This window comes from Hydra vulgaris, chromosome 10 (genome assembly GCF_038396675.1).
Source record: "Hydra vulgaris chromosome 10, alternate assembly HydraT2T_AEP".
Classification (NCBI taxonomy): Eukaryota; Metazoa; Cnidaria; class Hydrozoa; order Anthoathecata; family Hydridae; genus Hydra; species Hydra vulgaris.
In genome coordinates this window covers 21,701,608-21,724,661 of record NC_088929.1, presented here as the reverse complement: position 1 = coordinate 21,724,661, position 23,054 = coordinate 21,701,608, and the positions used below count along the sequence as shown (strand labels likewise).

The window sequence follows — 23,054 nt, the reverse complement described above, 5'->3', positions numbered from 1 at the left end:
ATATGAACATAACCTTTTAGATTACATTAATTTAGAGAATTAATGTAATCTAAAAGGTTTTAAAAAAGTAAAAAGGTCAACAAAAATAAATAATTTTTTATTTTTTTATTAAAATAGATTTTTATGAAACAAATAAAACCTTGGATAAATCAAATAATTTTGTTTGTTAAGAAAATATTTACATTTTCTAAAAAACTATAAACAAGTCAGGATACTTACAATTTTTTAGAAACACACAAAGATCGTTAAATATTATCTAAAGCCAAAAACAATTGGCTATAAGATTTGTTTTAATGCTAAGATAACATAAAACAGTTTAAAAATCTATTTTGTTTTCGAGTTTCAAAATTAAGAATTGTTTTCTGATATAACAATATTAAATGATGGACTTTATCGAAATCACTACTTTAAACATGCAGTACACAGTTCATAAATTTAGGGTTTTAGTTTACTATCCGAGTACCCCAATCCGAGTCCGAGTCTACTATCCGATTACCCCAAAAATGTTAGTAATTATAGTAAGTGGGGCATCTGGACGCTTCATTTTCATATTCAAAAAAATCTGGTAGGTATCACATTTTTAGAAAATTGACATTGAAAATCTGCTAAAAAGTCATTATTTTTGTATTTAAATAAACTAACTATACTGACAGAATAGTAAAGATAACATAAAATAACTTTATACTCCAAGTTTTTTTCCTCTTTAATTTTTTGTTTAAACATCAACATCATTAGACAGCTCTTAGATTGCTCTAAGTTGGCAAAAAAAGGTATGAAAAAAGATATGCTAGAATTAATTTAGGAAAATAATATGCTTAGTAAAGTAGAACATATTGATAGTATATAAGTAATTTAGTAGAATAGTAGTTTGTATGTATAGCCTAATAACCTAATATATAAATAATATTAATATAATAAATACTAAATAAAATATTTTAAAAATTGTTTATACTAATATTTCTAATGTATTTTTGAATGAATTTACAAATTGTTTTAACTTAAGATTTCAATAATGTTTGTGTTTTGATGTACAACTGATGTATGTTCAATAACTTATAAATTAATTGAACTGAACACTTCAGCAATTCTTTTGCTTCTTTCCTTATGTTTGTTGCTGTACTGTGAAACTCTAAACCTGTTTATTGCACTTCTCATTTTGGAATGGCATGATTGAGATGTCGGCTCATTAAACTGCTTAAGGAAAAGGCCACTCAAATCAACAAATGTTTCCAGATGATCAGTTACTGCATGTACTTTCCAGGAAACCATGAGCTGTTTATCTCAAAACTAAAATTTACTATAAATATGTTTATCAATAACTTGGTTTCTAATACAAAGAGTATAGAATACAACGATTACCTCTCTTCAATAGTCTCGCACATCCTTATAACTTTTTGTAAAACATTCAATTAAAATTGCATAGTTTGGGTCAAGTTTATAGCCAAAGATGCCATGAACAACCTTATTAAACTTTCTCATTGTTTCTAAGAGAGGATACAGTTCAACAGGCATTATCACCTCAAGTTTGTCACAAATTTTAAGTATCTCTCTGCACATGTTTCCTTCAAATGTTCCTCCATGATAACCTTTTCAAAGACATCCAATGCTCTTGACCCAATCTATAAATCCAGACCAAAGTTGCGTTATAAATTCTGCCACATGGTTAACAAATCCCATCAGAAGGTGAAGTTCTGGTAATGGAACTTATCTTATTATACTTGGAGATTTGTTTTCTATCTTAAGCAGATGAATTAATGACATTCTAAACATATGGAAATAATAATTTTTTATCTTTTTTAAAATGATAAATTTGTGATGATACAATATACTTATTTATTTATACCTTATATTCTTTCATTCTTTCACAGGAGGTCCTAAAGCTGAATACAGTTCATAGTAATCATTCAAAGATTGAAATGTTCTTAACTCTCCAGAAAATAGTTCAGAAGAACCTTCACACCATGCACAGGCATACTTTCCTCCATGAGCCTACAATTTTATATAATAATTCAATTTATAAATATATTGTTGGGTAAAAAAAACCTTTTTCTAACATGGTTTTTAACATTTGTGGGGTTTACCTTTAGCAGTTTCATAGAAGCGTATTTGGCAAAGTTTCAGTGTTGAGCTAGTTCCCTTTTTCATACTTTTATTTAACAATCTATTTCTTCCTTGACTGCATATACTGCATAATATTAAGCAATCACTAGAAGTTTGCAAGCTAGACAAATCAGCATTTTTCGATTTTAGAGTAACTGTGCCTGCAATAGTTTTACCAGCCATACAGAGATATAAGTTTTTCTTACAACCCGCGTATAATCCTGTAGGGTAGGAAAATACTTTCAGTGAAAACTCAGGCTTACAGAAAACTTGAACAAGACCTTCCAAATTTTTATTAACTGGAATGCATTTGTTGTTCTTTTCAAGGCAGCAACAGCAGATGATCTTTTAAAAAAGTACATGATCTCTTTTAAAATGATATTCTGTACTCTCCTTAGAGAGCAGAGGAGCCATAGATTTAATATATTAGGTATCTATAATAGAGTAAAAATAAAAATGTGTAGTCAAAAACATATATATTTTTATTAAAAAATGTTTTTTTGACCAACTTTGAGTATTCTAATGATATTTATGTAAAAATATTAAATTAAAGACCTTAAAAAGTTAGCATATGGACATTTAAAAAAAAAAACTTTCTGTTAGTATATTTAGTTTTTTTAAATGCCAAAATAATGACTTTTTAGCAGATTTTCAATGTCAATTTTCTAAAAATGTGATACCTCCTAGATTTTTCTAAATATGAAAATGAAGTGTCCAGATGTCCCACTTACTATAACTATTAACATTTTTGGGGTACTTGTAAACTTAAACCATAAATTTTTGAACAGTGAGTAGACTATTATAAACATTACATTTAGTTAGTTGACAAAGATACCAATTCATTAAAAAAACACTTTTATTTTTTTCATACTGTATTATTTGTTGTCAGCAGCCATCATTTTCATGACAATTATCAAAAACTTTACATACTAAAAAAAGTAAATACCATAGCCAGATTTAAATGACTGTTATTTGATAATTTAAAACTAATTTCAAATGATTCAAGCAAACAGTGACTTAGATATAAGCAAATTAAAAAAAAAACATTGAGAATATTAAGTGCAGTAAACTAGTCAAGGATATATTGAAAATATGATGAACAGTGATTAATCGTTTGCATTGATGCTCTGCCAATCTTCTTCATTAAGTGCCATTGCATGCCTAGAAACTGCAACTGGTGGTGAAGCTTTTTTGATTATTTGATCCCATTTATACCATATTTTGTTTTCAAGAGTTGGATATTTGAATTTCTTCATTCTTGTCATTTGTAATGGGATACTTCACATTCAGCTGAATCTGCATCTTTTTCAAGTATCTGCCCAATGTAGCGCTTATTATCATATTGAACAATACACCAGTCATGCACTTTGAGCATAATAAGTTGTTGTTGTTATTGTTTGATATTTGAAGCACCATCAGCATTTATCAGATTTTGTGACTGACTAACTATTTGAGCCCGTCTGCAATTAGTTGTACAATATCTGTTGCTGCATTGAGCAGATTGGATTCAATCTCAGCAACATGTTCATTTTCATTTTCTGCAACCACTTTCAGCAGACCAAACTTAACCCTCTGTGGTTTATGGCAATTACATGTGCTCTGGATATGGCAAAAGCATAAAAATTATGAACAGAAACAGTTCCCTTCTTAATGAATTGCAATTGATGTAGTTTGATTATTGCTGCTAAAGGTTTCACTCCATCGGGGATAATTTTAGCTATAGCACCAATATCTTCTTTGCTGACGAGAAATAGCTTGATAACAGACTTCTGGTGTAAAGTTTCTACAAAATTTTCAGCTGAAGTTATCATGACACCATGGTTAGCTATTTGATCAGCAATACGTTTTAGAGTGCCTCTGATCACGTCAGAATGATGACGGTATGGCTTGCTCCGCCTTACATGTATAGTTTTCTGAAAAGTCAACAACTGTTATCTGTTATTGCGGTGCTATTCGAAAGGCTAGACTTCAGCATGCAATGATTATTAAACTGGTGGCTAATAATGAATATGTGAAGACATAATGATGGAATAATTTCCAAATATGCTCTCCAACAGCCCCGTTAATTTCCTGTTTTACAGTTCTCTTTACTATTGTGTTCTTATCTTTGATCAATCTGTTCTCCTGAATTATGTTCCGTTGCTGCCACTTGCGTGGTTGTTATCCATCAAACTCTCTTACCAGTATTTTTTTTTTTGTTTTGTTAATTTACCTCCCCAAAGCCCAGAAAGCCACTATAGATGAGGAGGCTACTTAATTCTGGTTATAACCCTCTCTCAACTCTATAACTCCAAAACATGAAACTTGACGAACAAGGCCGCCACGCGGAGAAATAAGTTGAGCGTGGTACTATCAGGGACGTTGTGGGGATCAAACTTGGAACCTCTTGCTTATGAAGCGAGCGCTCTACCACTACACCACTACTACAGATTATTGCACTAGATTTATAAAAGATAAAGAATTACAAGTTCTTTATCTTGTAAGCAAAATTTTCACAGATTCTCAAAAAGCATTCTTTTTGCAAATTATTGCATACTATTTTTTTACACAATTACCAACAATCATACAATTTGACGACATGATCTTCAGCTGAGCAAGTTTGTTAATAATAAGTTGTCATGCAGCTTGCAGAGTTTCTCTGTCACATGCAGTCAGAATAATCACCCAAAATGGTCTACAAGCACAAAAAGGAGCATATGAAACTTTTATGTTTGGTTTTTCTACAGCAAACTTTTTGTGCAGGTCCGAAAGTGTGCTTAGCTAAAGTCTTCATTATTTTTTTTCACCTTTATGCGTGATAATGTCTCTCTTGCTGGTAATTACCCTACTGTTATCATTTCTTTCATAGAATGCAACAGATGCATAGTGAAACACAGTAGACTTATATCTTGCATGATACTATGAGCAATTTGATCTTGATAAACGGCATGTACCAGTGAAATACCAGTGAAATCTTGACATGTTTTCTTTAGTTTATACTTCTTCATCAGTTTAGATGTAATTATTTTTGCAATGACAAATTTTTCTAAATCTAATTAAAAACTGTATAATTAGTACTAAAAGAACCCTATGGGAATGGAAATACAAGAAATTTATTTTTAAATATCAATGGTCTTTTAAGGATTTAAAAAGCTTTTTTTTATTTAGGATTAAAATTATCCCAATAGTAAGCATTTGTTAATTGATTATTACTAGTAAGATTTATTTGTTAATTTTAAAATGATTCTAGGTTTTTGCTGATCAACTGCGATTAGAAAAGATTCGTGAAGCAGAACTTGAAAATTTTTATCAGTAGGTCTCTTTATAAGCTATGTGTTTATAAATCAAATATACTTATAATATCTTTTGAATGTTGCAGGATATATCTGGCTGTCAAGTTGTTACTTTCTTATAATTTTTTGAAATTTTATGTTTGATTTTTTAATTTCTTTTTTATTTTCAAAACTTTTTAATTGTTAATAACTTACATTCAATAATTTTGAATTTTGTTCATTTGTTATAGAATTCTTTTACAATTTAACATATATATATATATATATATATATATATATATATATATATATATATATATATATATATATATATATATATATATATATATATATATATATATATATATATATTTATTTATTTTTTATTATTTGAGATTGAGTTAAGATTTATTTCAATGTTTTTGCAATTTGAATTATTTTTTATCTTCATAACTTTTCAAAAAATTTTATTTATTTACTTTTTTTTAATGTTTTTTTTTTTATGTAATTGTAGTTTTTATTATTTTTTTTATGTAAATTTTTAATGTAATCTACTCTTAGTTGCTTAATACACTGAAAGGGAATGTTTAATAATTTTCAAAAAATCTTTCCACCCATTCTGACCATATAAAGGTTCGCCTTCCCTTTTATTAATTTTTATTTGTTATCAGCAAAGAAACTTTATTTTAAAACTAAAAAAAAAAAAAATTCAATGTAAACAACCTTAAAAATCATTAACCTATAAAAAAAATCTTGGTCAAAATGAGCTTTTGGTTCCACTACAAAATAAATAATATTTCTTACCATAGTAAAGCATATTAAATGCAATTGAAATTATCATATAACAGCTGCTATAAAATGTGAGTTTAATTGTTAGATATATAAAAAAATACTATAAGCCACTAGAATTAAATTGTTACATATTAGAAAAAAAATTAATAGCCACTAGAATTAAATTGTTAGATATTAGAAAAAAAATTATATACCACTAGAATTAAATTGATATTAGAAAAAAAATAAGCCAATAGAATTGTTCTATGGCTTGTACTGTATAAAAGCTTATTTATGAGATTTTGATTGCTGATGAACCATTGAAATTATTTATAAAAATACTTAAATATGTTAAACAGCATCAGATCAGAAGTAGTGGACCTCTGGGATTATAATGGTTCAATCAGAATTGCTTTTGAGAATTTATTTTTATAAATGTTTATATTTCGTTTTTTAAGTTGATAATGAAACTTGTTTTAAAATTCATTCATTTCCTTTAATTAGATCCCTCTGTTAATTAGAACTCGAGAAATCAGCCCTTAGAATAAGGTTTGGGAGACAAATTAACTGAGTTAATTGCCCATCTAGAAGTGTTTGAGGTTGACAGAAAATTGCTGACCTCATTTCTATGTTTTATGGTAAAACCTTTGTATCAAATTTTTTTTCTGACCTGATGCTGACTACTAATAGATTAAAGTTGGCAAATTATTGCTGACCTCATTTTTCCTAATTCTGAGGGCTGCAATATACATTATTGCAATTGAAGAAGAATTCAGGAAACATATTAAATAGTTTCTATACTACTTTTGTATATGTTAATAAAAAAACATTTTATATATAAAAAAAAATTGTTGATATAAATGTTGCTAAAATCGTAAGAACTTAGTATTAATAGTCAAAAATTGTATCAATTTAATGTTAACAAGCGTTGCTGTTTGTAAAATTACAGCCTTTTAGTTTTCTCAAAATTTTGGGTGGAAACTTTTTATTGTGGCAAGAACAAGTTTCATGCACAATACTCATACCTCTTATATATGTGGTATCTTTTTAACCAGATAACAAGCTACCTAAACCATTATCAACAAAATTGCTTATGTTTTCTTTTTTCTTTCCAGTGATGCTTGCGTTTACTGTGTGTCAGTACACACTCCAATTATGTGACTTGAAAGCTCATAGTAATGAAAAATAATTTGAATTAGCAATTGGTTAGTACTTCAAGGTTTTAATCTTCAAAATATCAATCAGAAAGTCTTAAGGCTCAGCTTCAAGAAAGAAACACTTATAGCGAGCCTTTTCTGTTTTGTGGAAATTATTTCTTGACTGGTGTACTGCCTTTTTTGTGTCTGCTCTTGGATGATCTAGTCATCTGATTCTACTATATTTTTCTGCTCAGATTTGATTTTAAGATCTCTAACTTCTCAAGATCAAAACCACTGGCTTTATAAAGAAAAGTAACAAGCAAATCCTTGGTCTAAAATCAATACCATATTTTGTCATAAATTTCCAGTTGTTTAAGAATTTATCCATACTCTCCTAAAGACTAAATTGTACTTCCCCTAAAAATTTTCTGTCTTTGTAGATGTATCATCAGAGTCTGATGTCACTTTCTGTGTACCAGGAAATTTCAAACTGTTTTGGATCTTCTACTTTTCCCTTATTCTTTTCTATGTGATTTCTAAGCTTTTTACCTTGTGGTCGCAGATTATCTTCCATGATTTTAAGATTTTCTTAATCTTTTATAAATATCTGCTATGTTAACCATGTTCTGGCCATGTTTGGGCCTCTTTATCCCTTTTTTATTCACTCTTTATAAGCAGCTCTATATAGCAAAACACTTTGCTGATAAGTCATAAATTTTCTTACTGTAGCTTTTTTCAGGTAGACTCAAAGTCCTGAGTTATATTTAGAGGTTGATACTTATTGATCTGGTTGCTAATTTAGTTTTTAATTTACTGTTTTGATTTTCTGTGAATATGAAAGTGTTTTCAAATCCAGCCTTGTCCCACAAGTCTATTTTATATCCATCAAAATGCAGTAGCGTTGTAACGGTAGAGCTTCCAAGTTTAATTATCCACCATCTCTATGGTAGTACCCCACTCAACTTGTTTCTCTGTGCAGCAGCCTTACTTGTCAAGGTTTGTGTTTTGGAGTTAAAAACTTGAGAGAGGGTTGTAACCAAAATAAATAGCCACTGTAGGCCACTACAGTCTTAGGGAGGTGAATAACACTAAAAAAGAAAGAACTCTTTATACAATTCTTCTACAAACTTGTGGTTGGTTTTGTTGCCTAAGTTCAAACTATTATATTAGTTGCTAGTTTGCTTTAATTATTTGTTTTTTGTTTTTATTTTTAATTGCTTTTTATTCTGATTCACTCCCAACAAAGCTGCAAGCGACCACTATTAAGTTGGGAGTTACTAGAAAAAAAAGGATAGAGTTATAGAGCTAGGAAATGGCTGACAGAAGACTTAAAAAGTTGTAGGTTGTATGTGTCAGGAAAACATGAAGATGAGAGAGAGTTCCAAAGAGTTAAAATGTGAGGGGAAAAACTAGATGAATAAAAGTTTTTAGAGCATGCAGAGATAGATGCAGTAAACAAAGGAGACTTTGCTTAATGAAGAGTCAAGCGAGAATAACTTTTAGTTAATGGAACAAGCGAGAATAAGTTTTAGTTAATGGAACAAGGAGTTAAATAACTCCTTGGAGCAACAACCATGATGAGTATTTGTAGATTGAAGAAAGAGATGCAACTTTACGACGACGGAAAAGAGGCTCAAGCTTAGCAGATAGAGTGAGTCCAACTAAGTTTACAATGCGTTTTTGGACTTTGTCTAGAAGGGAAAGAGCATCGTTAGAAGAACCAGCCCAAGTATAACAACAGTATTCCATACAGGGACAAACAAGATTTATATATATAGAGAGAGAGAGAGAATGGATTCAGGAGTAAGAAAATGGCAAGAACGATAAAGAGTAGCAACCTTAACAGATGCTAATTTAGCAATCGATTGTATTATGCTAAATGACCAAGATTGCATTTTAAGTGATGGTACAAGTGATGGTAGCTCACTAAGTATCATGGAAGGATTCGCCAGTTACCATGGTAGTAAAAAAAAAGAGATGTAACTTTCCAACAATAAAACAGACACTCAAGTTTGTCAGCTAAAGCTGGTTCAACAAAATTTACAATGCTTGCTGCATCCTGTATTAGAAAATTTTAGTTTTCTGCAAAGTCAAGGAGAACTAAAGCTTGTTTTTCTTTAAGTTAGTTTTAAATGTTGGAAGTTATCAAAAAATATTATGGCCTAAATTTTTTATATAAAATAATGTAAATTGTTTAATTGTTCATAAACCATCTCAATAAATTCATCTCAAGTTGCTGGTACATCGGAAATTTTTGCCATCAATAAAAATTAGCTCTATCATTTAGATTAAACAGATTGGCAATATAATAAGAGCTATGCAACATACAATCTCTATTTTTAATGTTACCATTAATTTTAATAATTTTTTGTATTCAGCTATTCCTGGAATTTTTGGTACAAAAATTTTACATTTTTATGGTACCGACAATCACTAACTGCATTCAGACCAGATGAATTATCTGCAGTTATGCACTACTTGGGTCTTACATCACAAAATTTTCAAAAAATATCCAACTAAAGATTGTCATGTTTTTTTTTAAAACCCAATATAGAGTTTTTTAATATTGACGAAAAGAAAGTTGTTTATATGTTGCTTTATACTATTTACATTAACTGACAAACAGTTTTTTTCTGGATAAAATCCTTGGATAATCAGATGATCAGTGTATTTAAGAGTATTTATCATTGTATTTAAGAACCTTTGATGATTTGAAGCTTGGATGATCAGTGTATTTAAGAATCTTTTCAAGCTTTTTTGCTTATTTTTCTGTCTGATTTTTGAGAAGGTTTTAATAATATTTCACTTTTCTTTTTTAATTTTCTGGCTTGTGTTATAGATCTTTTTGAAGATCTTTTAAAGACCATGAAAAAATTTTGCTTAACATATGCATAATAACCCAAAAAAAAAGTGTTTAAAGTGTTTTTTCAAGAAAAAAATTTAAAATATGCTTTTTTTAGGTATATGTACAAAATTGAAACATTCCTGCAAAATTGGCTTTAGTCCAATTTAATATCAGACTTCAAATGCTCAAAGAAATAAGCAATTTATTAAAAGTTTTTTTAAGCATTTGTATATTGTGTAGGAATTGAGTCTTACATTGCTTGTAATATTTGGGGCATCATTAGAAGATCCGCCCCATATCTGGGGCGGATCTTCTAATGATGCCCTTTCTCTTTTAGACAAGGTGCAAAAACGCATTGTAAACATAGTTGGACCTGCTCTTGCAGCCAACCTCCAACTCATCATTCAATTAAGTGTCATCCTTTTTCTGTGTTACTCATCATTCAATTAAGTGTCATCCTTTTTCTGTGACTGTTCCTAAGTGCTCCAAAAAACGCTTATTCGTCTTGTTTTTTTCCTCGAACATCAGTTCTTTGGCATTCGCTTCCTTCATCTTGCTTTCCTGATTCATATAATTTGCAATCTTTTAAGTCGTCCGTCAATCGTTATCTTGCTCTACAATCTTCATCTTTTCTCTTTCAGTAACTTCCAACTTTAATTAGTGGCTGCTTGCAGCCTTGTTGGAAGTGAAGATGTTTAAAAAAAAAAAAAAAAAAAAATTTGTCAAAAAATTATATATTGTGAGTAGGCCCCTCCAAAAAAAAGCTTTATAATGTGTCCTTAATTTCTGTGAAAATTAATAAATGATTATCAATGTAGTTGTCAAAGGTGCTATTTAGTGTTGTACATATTTGAAAAAAAACTGTAAATTTTTAAGCAAAACAAAAAGAAACAATTTAGTAATTTCTAAATGTATTTAAATTATATAATATATTATAAATGGAGCTGTAAAACAAAGTATTACCAGAAATATTATATGAACATTTTAATTTAAAAAATCATTTGTGCAATAGTATTGTGTTAGTATTACTGCATTAATTGGAGCTTTCTAGTTCTTAGTCTCCCAGACCCTGACCATCTTTATCTGATATATATATATATATATATATATATATACACATACACTGACTGATAAATTGGTAGAGCATGTGAGGACTGCTGCTACATCAACTGAAAAATAAGTAGAACATTCGAGGAGTGTTGCTACACCGACTGTCAAATAGGTAGAACATGGGATTCAATACAATACAGTCATACAATATAGTAAGTGATATTTTGTCATACAATATAGCTATAGCACATACTAATAATATTTTGTCATACAATATCTCATCAAACTCATATATCAAAATTATATTTTGTCATGCAATTGTAATATGAGGTATCTTTATAATTTTTATTTAAGGGAATCTCTCAACAGAGTATAAGTAATAAATTAACTTAATAATTTATTTTAAATATTTTGAATTTAAGTTTCTTTATAACAATAATTGTAAGAAAATATAAAATTTCATAAGGAAAATAAAAATTTCACAACGTTTTTGATTAGACATATTAATTTATAATATATATATATATATATATATAAACAGGGAAAATGCAAACATTCAGTGGAGAAAAAGAGAAAGTGAGTGGGACCGGGAAGCACAAGCTAGAGAAAGACTTATTAAAACGGTTTTTTAATTTCACTATTTTAATAACTTTACTCTTTCCATAGTTTAACAGATTATTTAATAAACTAGTTAATAGAATGGTAATTAAATAAATTAAAAACATCCTGCATCCTTGTTTGCATGTTTTAATCAAAAATAATCAAAACAGGTTTTAGAAGAACGCCAAAAGCAGATAGAAGAAAAAATTGCACAGGTTCATATAGAACAAAAAAGTTCTATTGCTGAAAGAGAGAAGTTATTGATGCAAATTGAAGAACATAAAAGTCTTCTAGAAAATGAGCAAGCTATTGAATGTATTAGGAAGAATGAACGAAAACAAGAAATTTTAGATCAAGTATATAATTTCATATTTTAAATTTGTAATTATATTTAGATTTGTTATATATATGAATAAAATTAATACACACACACAAACACACAATATTTCAACATGAAATATCAATTAAAATTATTGTGTTTTTGGTTGTGTAGATTATTTTCAAAGAATATTAAACTTTTTTCATTTTTAAGCTCCAGATAAATGAAAAATATGTAAAACTTTTGAAAAATTTTATTATTATAAAAAAAAAAATCATACTGATTTTTAATTTAAATTTTTAAATTAACTTTTACAAGTATTGTATTTGTCTTTTTCGAAATGACGGGTTCAATTATTTACATGGTTATCAAATCTATCTGTTGATTGTTCAGTTCTACAAACTAAAAATATATCCATTTGTGCAAAGTCTTTTTTTTTTTTCTGGTGTATGGAGCTTTCTTGTTACATCACAAACATTTTAAATAGTATATTACATTCTTACTAATACAAATAATATAGTTTTGTATACTCTCTATTGTACCATTTGATGTTGTAAATGTTTTAACCTCTAGAAGGTAGAGTTTACATATTTTGCAATGATTATCTTTACACTTACAGAATATTGATATTCTTTTAACCATGTTTTTTTTTCTGCTAAACATTGTTTTTCTTTATTATAATTAGAGGTAAAAATAATTATTTTTTTAACAAGATTATAAAAATGTTTTTTTTTTTTTCATATGGTATGGAAATGATGACTGTTGCTGTTTAAGTAATTCTGAGTAGTAGTTTATTCCAATTAAAGCTCCAATTAAAATTACAATTAAAGTATTTCTTTTTTTGTCTTCTTTTTTGATTCATTCATTTCTTTTTGTTCTTTTTAATTCTTTTCTACCCTTTCTTCTCAAGTAATGTTATCAACTGATTGTGATATATATTTTTAAAGCGTGTTTAGATACATTTAGTTGCTGTTGTTTTGATAAATTATAATGATTTTTTCATTTTTTATTAAAAATGTATTGTTTTCTAATGTTTTTGGGAATGATATTTTATCAATTCTAATTCCTAAATTATAAAAAATTTATGTTAGGTCAGGTTATCATGCTACTAGTAACATGTAACCCAGTACAACCTGCTTCATGTCCTGCTGCCTTGTCGGGTACGCTATTTCAGGTGTAGGCTAAGGTAAGCTAACTCAGGCTTAACACACCCCCTGCCTTTGGGCTCTTGGTTGAGTAAAGGCTAGAGATGGTGTCTTGATAAAAATATTATCTCATCTGGGCAGACATTGAATGCATTCGGATACTGTCTTGTAGAAGGTCTCCTTGGCAAAGACTTAATGGGTAAACTTATTCTATCTGTTGACAAGCTTCGCACCTCTTCTTCATCTATTAGGCTGATGTAGATGTAGGCTGTAATAGATGTAGGCTTTAGTAGCTGTAGTAGATGTAGGCTGTAGTAGATGTAGTAGATGTAGGCTGTAGTAGATGTAGGCTGATGTAGATGTAGGCTGATGTAGATGTAGATGTAGGCTGATGTAGATGTATTTATAATACATTGTTTCCAGTTTAGGATATTGAATGCTGGATCTACTTGATTGTTGCGTCTCCGTTTTTATGACTAGGCAACTCATTTTATTATCTCCTAATAAGGGTATAGCTCTAAAATTCAGTTTCATCGTTCTGAGGCCAACTTGTAGTCAGGTTTCCTGACCTATGTGGTAGCTCTCAGAGAGGCTGATTCCATCAACAGCTGTAAAATATCAGAGTATTAACAGTGCCATGTTGGGCATGGATGGTGTCTCTGTTCATTTTTTTGGTGTGCATCATCAAGGCCACACTTGGAGCCCTTTGTTATGGCTTAGAGTTTATTATAGTAAATAAAGACTATTCTTTTATGTCCTTTTGTTTAGCACCACTTCACTCTATTGCCTTTCTCTTTTTTCTATATTGTTCTCCTTTATCTCAAGACTGCACTCTTTTTGATGTTATTTCTGATTAAATTGACCAAGCCCTTTCTCTTTATCCTTCAGCCAATATTGTTGTTGTTGGTGGCTTGAATGCTCATCACACTGAATGGCTTTTTTCTAGTGTCAGTGATTCTGCAGGTGTTAAAGCCCACAACTTTTGTCCTTCTCAATCTCTAACATAAATAGTAAACTTCTCAACTCGCTTTCCAGACACTCTGAATCATTTATCTTCTCAACTCAACTTATGTCTTGTTTCTGTTAGTCAGTTCTCAATTTCTCCACATTAACCCTTAGGTGCTTTGGATCACGATTTGATCTCTCTAAAACTATTATCATATTCCTTTTCATCATTAGAAACCCCCTATCATCGTACCTCTTACAAATATCTTAAAGCTGACAGGACTCTATTGTGATTTACTTTGTGATGACCCTTGGATAGAAATCTTTTGTCTTCCTGATGATAAATGTGTTTCTTATTTAACTTCTTGGATTCAGGCTGGCATGGAATCTTTTATTCTCTCTTGATGTTTCCAAGTCTACCCTTACTCTTCTCCATTATTTTCCTCTCATTGTGCTGCTGCAATTTCCAATCATAACCATTACTTTCATATATATCACTAAAATAATTCTCTAGTAAACAGACATCTGTTTACTATTGCTAGAAACCGTTTAAAAAAGTTTTTTCTAACGCTAAAGCCTGCAATTCTCAGGTCACGAAATCTTGTATTTTATCGAAATCTTGTATTTCATCTCAAAAATTAGGCTTCCGAGACTTCTGGATAAAAGTTTGCTAAGAACTTTTCATCAATCTCATCTCTTGATTCCACTAATCAAATCCTGATATAGCGGACAAACAGGTTGATCCATTGCTTGACATTTGTATCACTCCAGCTTCTGTCTATACTTTCAAAATAACTATCGTCTATACTTCCAAAACTATTTAACAAGCGCTTATCAGAGTCTTGTTTCCCATCCTGCTGGAAAGCAGTATCTGTTTTCCTTATTTTCAAAAATTCTGGAGAGCGATCTTATTTGTCTAACTACCGTCCCATTAGTCTTTTTCCTATCATAAGCAAGGTTTTGAATCTTTAATTAACAAATAATTAATCTCTCATCTTGGATCTAATAACTTACTTTCTGATTATCAATATGAATTTTGATCTTCTTGTTCTACTGCTGATTTGTTAGGGTAATAACCAATATGTTTTGTTGTGCATTAAATAGATTTGGAGAGGTTAGGGCTGTTGCTTTTTGACATTTCTAAAGTTTTTGATAAAGTTTGGCATGCTGATCTTCTTCATAAGCTCTCTTCTTATTGTGCATTGCTGTTTAGCAATGCCCAATAGTGCAATACTTGTTCTTTATGTAATTGCGGTAGTGGTATAATGGTAAAGCGCTCGCTTTATAAGCGAGAGGTTCCGAGTTCGATCCCCACCACGTCCCTGGTAGTACCGCGCTCAACTTGTTTCTCCGCGCAGCGACCTTGTTTGTCAAGGTTCGTGTTTCGGAGTTATAGAGTTGAAAGAGGGTTATAACCACTATTAAGTAGCCTCCTCATCTGTAGTGACCTTCTCGGCCTTGAGGAGGTGAATAACAAAAAAACAAAAACAAAAAAAAGAGTATTTTCTGTAAAACTTTACAGACAGTTTGTGGTATTATTTTTTGATTAAAAGTGTTCTGTATTTCATAGTATCTGTGTATAATTAAAACTAGGGATATACCGGAATTCCGGACGGAATTTGTGTCTTTTAGATCAATTTGCTTCTGGCTGGAATTAAAATTTTTTTTTTACTTTTTTTTTATTTTTTTATGTGACACAGGCTGTGTAAATAAATTAAAAAATCATAATCCTACAGAGCATTGAAGAACTATAGGTAAACCTAGGTAAATAATACAAATGTAATTTTATTTGCAGAAATAGAAGTACTGCAAATACATTTGCAAAATTTGCATTAGTATTTTTTACCTAGGTTTACCTATAGTTACCTAGGTTACCTATAGTTCTTAATTGCTCTGTAGAGTAATGATTTTTTACCTAGGTTTACCTATAGTTCTTAATTGCTCTGTAGAGTAATGATTTTTTGATTTATTCACACAGCCTGTGTCACATGTCATAAAAAAAAAAGTACAAAATTATTTTTAATTCCAGCCAGAAGCGAATTGATCTAAAAGACACAAATTCCGGTCGGAATTCCGGTACATCCCTAATTAAAACATGCTTTCTATAACAATCATCGGGGTTTTTTGCTGCCTTTCTATAACAAGCAATCTTTCTGATTTACAAGTTTAAACCTTCTAGTATAATCTTTTTTTATGAAAAGAAATTTTTCTTTCCAACCAACCTTTTTATTTTTTAATCAATCTTCCAAATATTCTGTGGTGCTTTGAGTAATTTTTTTTTTAACTTACAAAGATCTTTAAAGTATCCTGTATATTAGTTATATTAAGATTTTAATTTATTAACTTATTATTTTCAAAAGCACAATTAATAAGATGAAGATGCAGATTTTTAGTTCAAATCTCTGAGATCTGGACCGTTGATCACTAGATATTTTCTCTTCGTGATTAAAAATAAAAAGAAAGCAAACTGCATAATTATGCGTATGCTCGTATGTTTCGTATGTGTACGGAATTTATATTAAACTTTATATTTTCAAGCTATGATTAGGCGTTAGCTGCAACAAAACACAGTTGAAAATTTTCTTTTTGTTCAAGTGTTTTCACCTATATAACAGGAGTTAGGGGAACCTGTTGTACCTTTGACCACGTTGTACTTTTGGTCACTCTACTCTGTTGGCTTACTATTATTATTTAAAAAAAACGGGAAGTGTCATTTGAAATAGTAGTCCATGACAACTCTTCTTATCGTAAAACATTATACTTGGGATAGATGGTATTGATCCACAAGCAATTATAAGTTTTGACTCTTAAAAAGTAAATATTTGTGTTAATCTTATTCTGATTTTAAAACTGTGATAAATTGTTGTTTGATTCATCTACGACATTATAAACATTACCCAACATCTTTTTTTTGTTATGGAAAATTTTGGATGATTATGTCTGACCGTAAATGGGGATTAAGACAATAACTGTTAAAGAAACCCATCTCGTGTACCTTTGACCAGTCAAGGACGTTGTACCTTTGACCAATAAAAACTGCTTCCTCGGTAATTTGCGGACTTTAAGAGGGCAAGATTATAACATTTATAATCTACCTTATTAGGCGTCGTCTGTGCTTTATTGCTTTTTAATGCAAAATAGTTTCTAGTATTATGATGATGAAATAATTCCATTGAATTTTAATGCAATTCACTATTTATTCTTGAACCACTACTACACTTAGAATAATCAATTTTGTTAATTTAGTTAGTTGGACAGCTGAAGCAATATTATTGTCAAGTTCATTTTATTACCTAGTTTCTGCTCAGCTATAGGGAATTAAATGTATCGAAATAGTTAATTAATTTTGTTAATATATTTTAGTTTTAAAATGCCAAGGAGCAAGATTGGTGTTTTTCGCAAAAAGATTTCCGAAATGGATATGCTAAATGCAGTGAATTTTGTGCTTCAACAAAAAATGAGTTTAAGTGAAGCTGCAAGACATTGCAACATTAAAAAGTCAACTTTAATATATCAGTTGAAGCAATTTAAAAAATCTGGTAGTTGCGAATATTTATATTCACATACCAAACCAAAAAAAGTATTCTCAACTGAAGAAGAATTAATTTTGGTAAACTACTTGGCAGATGCTGCAAATATGCATTATGGACTTACATTAAAGCAGATAAGATCCTTTGCATATGAGTATGCTTTAGCAAATCATAAAAAAATTGAAACTTCATGGATGAAAAATAAATGTGCAGGTGAACAATGGCTGCGAGATTTTCGCAAAAGATATAATAACAAGCTATCTCTACGTAAACCACAACCTACAAGTCTTGGTAGATCTTCTGCATTCAATAGAGAAACTGTAAGAATTGTATATAAAAATTACAAAAATGTTTTAGAACGTTATCATTTTGACCCATCAAATATTTGGAACTGTGATGAAACAGGAATTACCACAGTCCACGTACCACCAAAAATTCTAGCTCCAAAAGGTAAAAAACAAATAGGGAGCATAACTAGTGCTGAACGAGGCAACAATGTAACAATGATTGCAGCCATTAATGCTACTGGAAATAGCATCCCACCATTACTTGTATTTCCACGTGCTAAATTCAAAGACTACATGTTAAATAATTGTCCTCCTGGAAGTGTAGGAGCAGCTAATAAGTCTGGATGGTCAAATGAAGTCATTTTTGTGCAATTTCTTGAACATTTTATTAGTAATGTGCGACCGTCAATTAAAAAACCTGTTCTTTTATTAATGGATAATCATGAGAGTCATGTAAACATTTCTGTTATTGAGTTAGCAAAAAAATCAGGCATAGTTTTAATGACATTTCATCCTCACACAACCCATAAAATGCAACCTCTTGATCGTGGTGTTTTTGGACCATTTAAAACTTTTTATAACAATGCCATGAATAACTGGATGATATCACCAGGCAATGCTGGTAAACCAGTCACAATTTATGATATATCTTACCTTGTTGGTCAAGCTTATCCTCATGCTTTTGTACCAAATAATATTATAAACAGTTTTAAATGTACTGGATTTTATCCATTTAATGAAAATATTTTTACTGATATTGACTTTTTAGCTGCAAATGTTACTGATAGGCCAATAGTGAATACTGAAGCTTGCCTTTCTAATGAGATTATTGATGTTAAAACTGCTCCATCCAGTGTACCATCAACGTCATCTATTGTTTTAGGGGAAATCCCTACTGTGAGTTTACCATCAAGATCAATTGTTTCACCTGAGATAATACGACCTCATCCTAAAGCCAAATTAAGAAAAACAAATACTTCAAAAAGACGTAATAGAAAATCATGTATTTTAACTGATACCCCTGAAATTAAAGTTATTCTAGATTTAAAATCTAATAACCAACAATTTAAAAAGACCTCTTCAAGCAAAAGAAAAAAAATGGCAAAGCAGATTATTTTTAGTCAGTCTGACATATGTTTAAATGATGAAAGCTCTAATGAAATTGATTTTGGAGTAAATATACTTGATAATGAAAGTGAAATTGTTTCTGGAGATTTTTTAATTGTCAAGTTGGCTGGAAAGAAATGCTCTAGATTTTATGTAGCAGAAGTTTTAGAAGTTGTTGGTATAGTTTACAAAATTAAGTATCTTAAGAAATCAGGAGACTTTTGTAACAAGTTTATAAGAGAAGATGACAATCTTTATGATTTGGAACTTAAGGATATTATTATGAAACTTCCACCACCAAGTATTGGTCATGGTTCATCTAAGCGTCAGTATCTTATGTTTGATGTTGATCTGACTATTTGCAATAGTTAATATATTTTACTCTTTTATCATTGTATTTTTTGTTGTCATCATTAAGATATTTTCTATAAAAAGCATTATGATCATATGTAAATGAATATAGACCGCCAGCTAACATAAGTTATAAAAATATATTTTTGCTCTTTTCTTATCTAAAATAAAAATAACTGTATATATTAGAAAATATGTTTTGTACAATTAAATCGCGTTTAAAGTTTTGGACCTTAATCCTAATTATTTCATGTAAGTAGCATCTAACTAAAGAAAATATGTGACTTTATCTAAATAGTTATAATAACTGATTTTATTGAAAAAAATTAGTAATACTGAGTATCGTAACTTTAATACACAAGTCTTTGCAAGATTGTAAGGATTGATTTTTCTAGTTTTTTTTTTAGACAATTAGGCTTGATTACAAAATAATTAGATTTTTTTTATTGATATAAGATGGACCAAAAGTTTCTATATAATATATAACAAGCTAAAATATTAAAAAGGGTTCAAACATTGCATGATTTTTTAATAATAACATTTTGGTCAAAGGAACAACGCGCATCGGTCAAAGGTACAACGTACGTGTTGTACCTTTGACCAATAGACTTCTTTTTTTAAAACGCGGGAAAAAGATACTTCTTGGTCAAATGAAAAAAAAGTTCTAAGTATAATTTTTGGGCAAAATATAAGAGAATATTATAAAGTTTGAATGGTTTGGATTTACTCAATAGGCTACGCAAAAAACACCTTAAAGCAAAAAGTGGTCAAAGGTACAACAGGTTCCCCTATATCCTGCACACAAAAGTTTATAACAGTTTTGTTTGATTTTATTTATTTTATATTTCTAGTTCAAAATTAATACTTAAATAAAAAAAAAATTAAAATATAAATATAAAAAAAAATAAAATCAAACAATGCTATTTGTTATCTATAAATTTTTATGTTTTTAATCAAGCACCTAGGTTCTTATTAAGAACGTACGTGTTTGATTAATATTAAAGTTCATCCGAAACTACAATAGGATCCATGACACCTTTTTAAACATAATTCAAGAAGGTGCAAATTTGTGCAGCTAGAATTTTCATAAAATATAAAAATTATACAAATAATAATACAAATAGTGGAGTTTTTATACACAAAAAATTATACAAATAGTGGAGTTTTTATACACAAAAAAAGGTGGTGGCTGGTAGAACTTTTTTTGTTGGGTTTTTTTTTAATTTAATTTTTGAAATTCTAACCAATTATTTAATAACCATAACCGATTATTTTTTACTTATTTTACGGCTTTGGTTGGTCTAAAAATTTAATGTTAAAAACACGTTGAAATTGCAAAATTTGCTTCAAATTTTAAAAGTTGTTGCTGGAAAAAAAAAGTGAAAATTTCTAAAATACGTTTTGTTTAAATAATAAATACTAATAATACTAAAATAATACTAATGTTCTGAAAAATAAATTTTAACATTTTCAAGCTGAGAAATTACTTTTTAATAAATGTATTTTTGGCTACCTTTTGAGGATTCTGATGCACTGTGCATCGTTTTGGTTAGGTGACCTGAAACCGTATTATTTATTGAAACTAGATATAAACTGTAAAATTAATAAAAATAAATATGTTTCATTATGTAAGTATTATATATTTAATGTTTAGATAAGTTCTCGTGAGAGCGAAGTAAAGAAAGCTCAAATTTCTGAAGAAAAGGATCAAGATTTGCTCATGTATACTTTTTGCTCCACCGTTTTTAAGTTGCTTCATTAATTTTTTCATATTTTCTATTTTGTTTGTTTTTATTTTATCGTTTTTTAGGTCTCGTGAGTTATCTAAAGAAGTTTTAGTAAAGAGTGAAGCTGAAAGAATGAATAGCAAATCTTTTGAGCATGTACGATTTTACTTTATAGATACTTTATAGATAAGTAAATTATGAAGATTTTTATGGTTTGACAGTTTTCACACTCTCTTGATTATCTTTTTAAAGTCAAGTTTTTATTAGTGTTGTTACGGCTATTAAATAATTCGACTGTCGGCTAAATCGACTAATATATTTTCTGAAGTCGAATAAAATCGACTAATGCATTTTTGAAATCGACTAAGTCGACTAAAAGTTGATTTAGTCGAAGTATGCGAATAATTTGTATTTTTGAAATAAATTGTAATTAAGATAATAAAGTGATTTATATTCGCTTTTTATTTTTTAATATCATTTAAATAATAATGGAGGAGAGAAGGGCCGCTCCGACAACGGGACAATCTATTCTAAGATTTAGGGACCGCCTTAAATAGTTGCTATATATCAAAAAAGTCATTACAATTATATTTACAATGTGATTGTATAGACTAATGACATTTAGATTTTGGAGCTTCACAACCTAATATTGCCCCAGGCCCCCACCCAGCTTGAAGCGGCCCTGTATGAAAGTACAAAAAAATTAATGAATCGATTTGGAGGAAGTTTATGGTCGATTAAATTGACTAGATTTTTCAATATCGACTAGTTTCGACTTGCCAACTATAAGTCGATTTAATCGAAGTCAATAACAACACTAGTTATACTTTTATTATTAATAATTTTACTAAATATATTTTTTGATCGTTAGACTTTTCGACGGAGGAAAGTTGCTTTTACTTAAATCTGCAGCATGTTTTACTTTTACGTTATATTAAAGTTTAAATGTACAACTGGAAAGCCTCCAACTACTACAAACATCATTCGGCTACTACGAACATATTTTTTTGTATCGATTTTTATCATGTAAGAATGTTATGTAAGATAATGGTGTTTAATATGATTTTTATCATGTAAGAATGTTATGTAAGATAATGGTATTTAATATATATATATATATATATATATATATATATATATATATATATATATATATATATATATATATATATATATATGTATATATATATATATATATATGTATATATATATATATATATATTTATATATATATATATATATATATGTATATATGTATATATGTATATATATATATATGTAGTGTTAATCAATTAGTTATTAAAAACTTGTTTAATGTAGTTAAAAAAGATGTTGAAAAGTAAAAGTCTAAAAGTTATCATATAATCCTGTTAAAAGTTTTCAATAATCAACTTTCTGTTATAGTTTTTATCTAATTTTATATAATTAATCATAAATAGAAAAACATTGTTTAATGAATCATTTTAATTTCATTTTGAAAAAGATGATGAAACATATTTGTTAAGGGAAGCATAAAGATATAGCAGCAGTTCTTTTAAAACTAAAGTTAAATGTTAATTACTGGACTCATGCCGAATCACAGGGATTCAGAAACACTTAAAATTCTGCTAAAATACAGTTTTTTGATAAGCATATTTTAAATAATGTTATTAGCTAACTATTTTATACAGTTTCTAACGATTTTAACGGTATAAAAAAATTAGTACCGAAATAAGAGATTTAAACGTTAATATATGTTTGAAAGTGACTGAAAACAGCTTTTTTTACCATTAAAATTTTATCATTAGTTAATTCTATTTTAATTTATAAAAGTATTTAAATATGTATTTATACAAGTTGTATGAAATACATTTAAAAAAAGCAATTTTAACGACTTTGAACTGATTT

The 23,054-nt window shown here is 29.0% G+C and overlaps 1 protein-coding gene across 2 annotated transcripts in view; it reads left to right on the top strand.

Annotated features, from left to right (window-relative positions):
* Positions 1-22,225, top strand: part of LOC136085841 (trichoplein keratin filament-binding protein-like) — a 55,684-nt gene extending 33,459 nt beyond the window's left edge. For both annotated transcript variants that reach the window (XM_065807494.1, XM_065807493.1), the window contains 6 exons: positions 5,330-5,391; positions 11,698-11,779; positions 11,927-12,112; positions 21,095-21,162; positions 21,251-21,323; positions 22,039-22,225. In XM_065807494.1, coding sequence (XP_065663566.1) covers positions 5,330-5,391; positions 11,698-11,779; positions 11,927-12,112; positions 21,095-21,162; positions 21,251-21,323; positions 22,039-22,071 — 504 coding nt within the window. In that variant the 3' untranslated portion in view covers positions 22,072-22,225. The remainder of the gene's footprint in view (positions 1-5,329; positions 5,392-11,697; positions 11,780-11,926; positions 12,113-21,094; positions 21,163-21,250; positions 21,324-22,038) is intronic.
* The last annotated feature ends 829 nt before the right edge of the window (positions 22,226-23,054 follow it).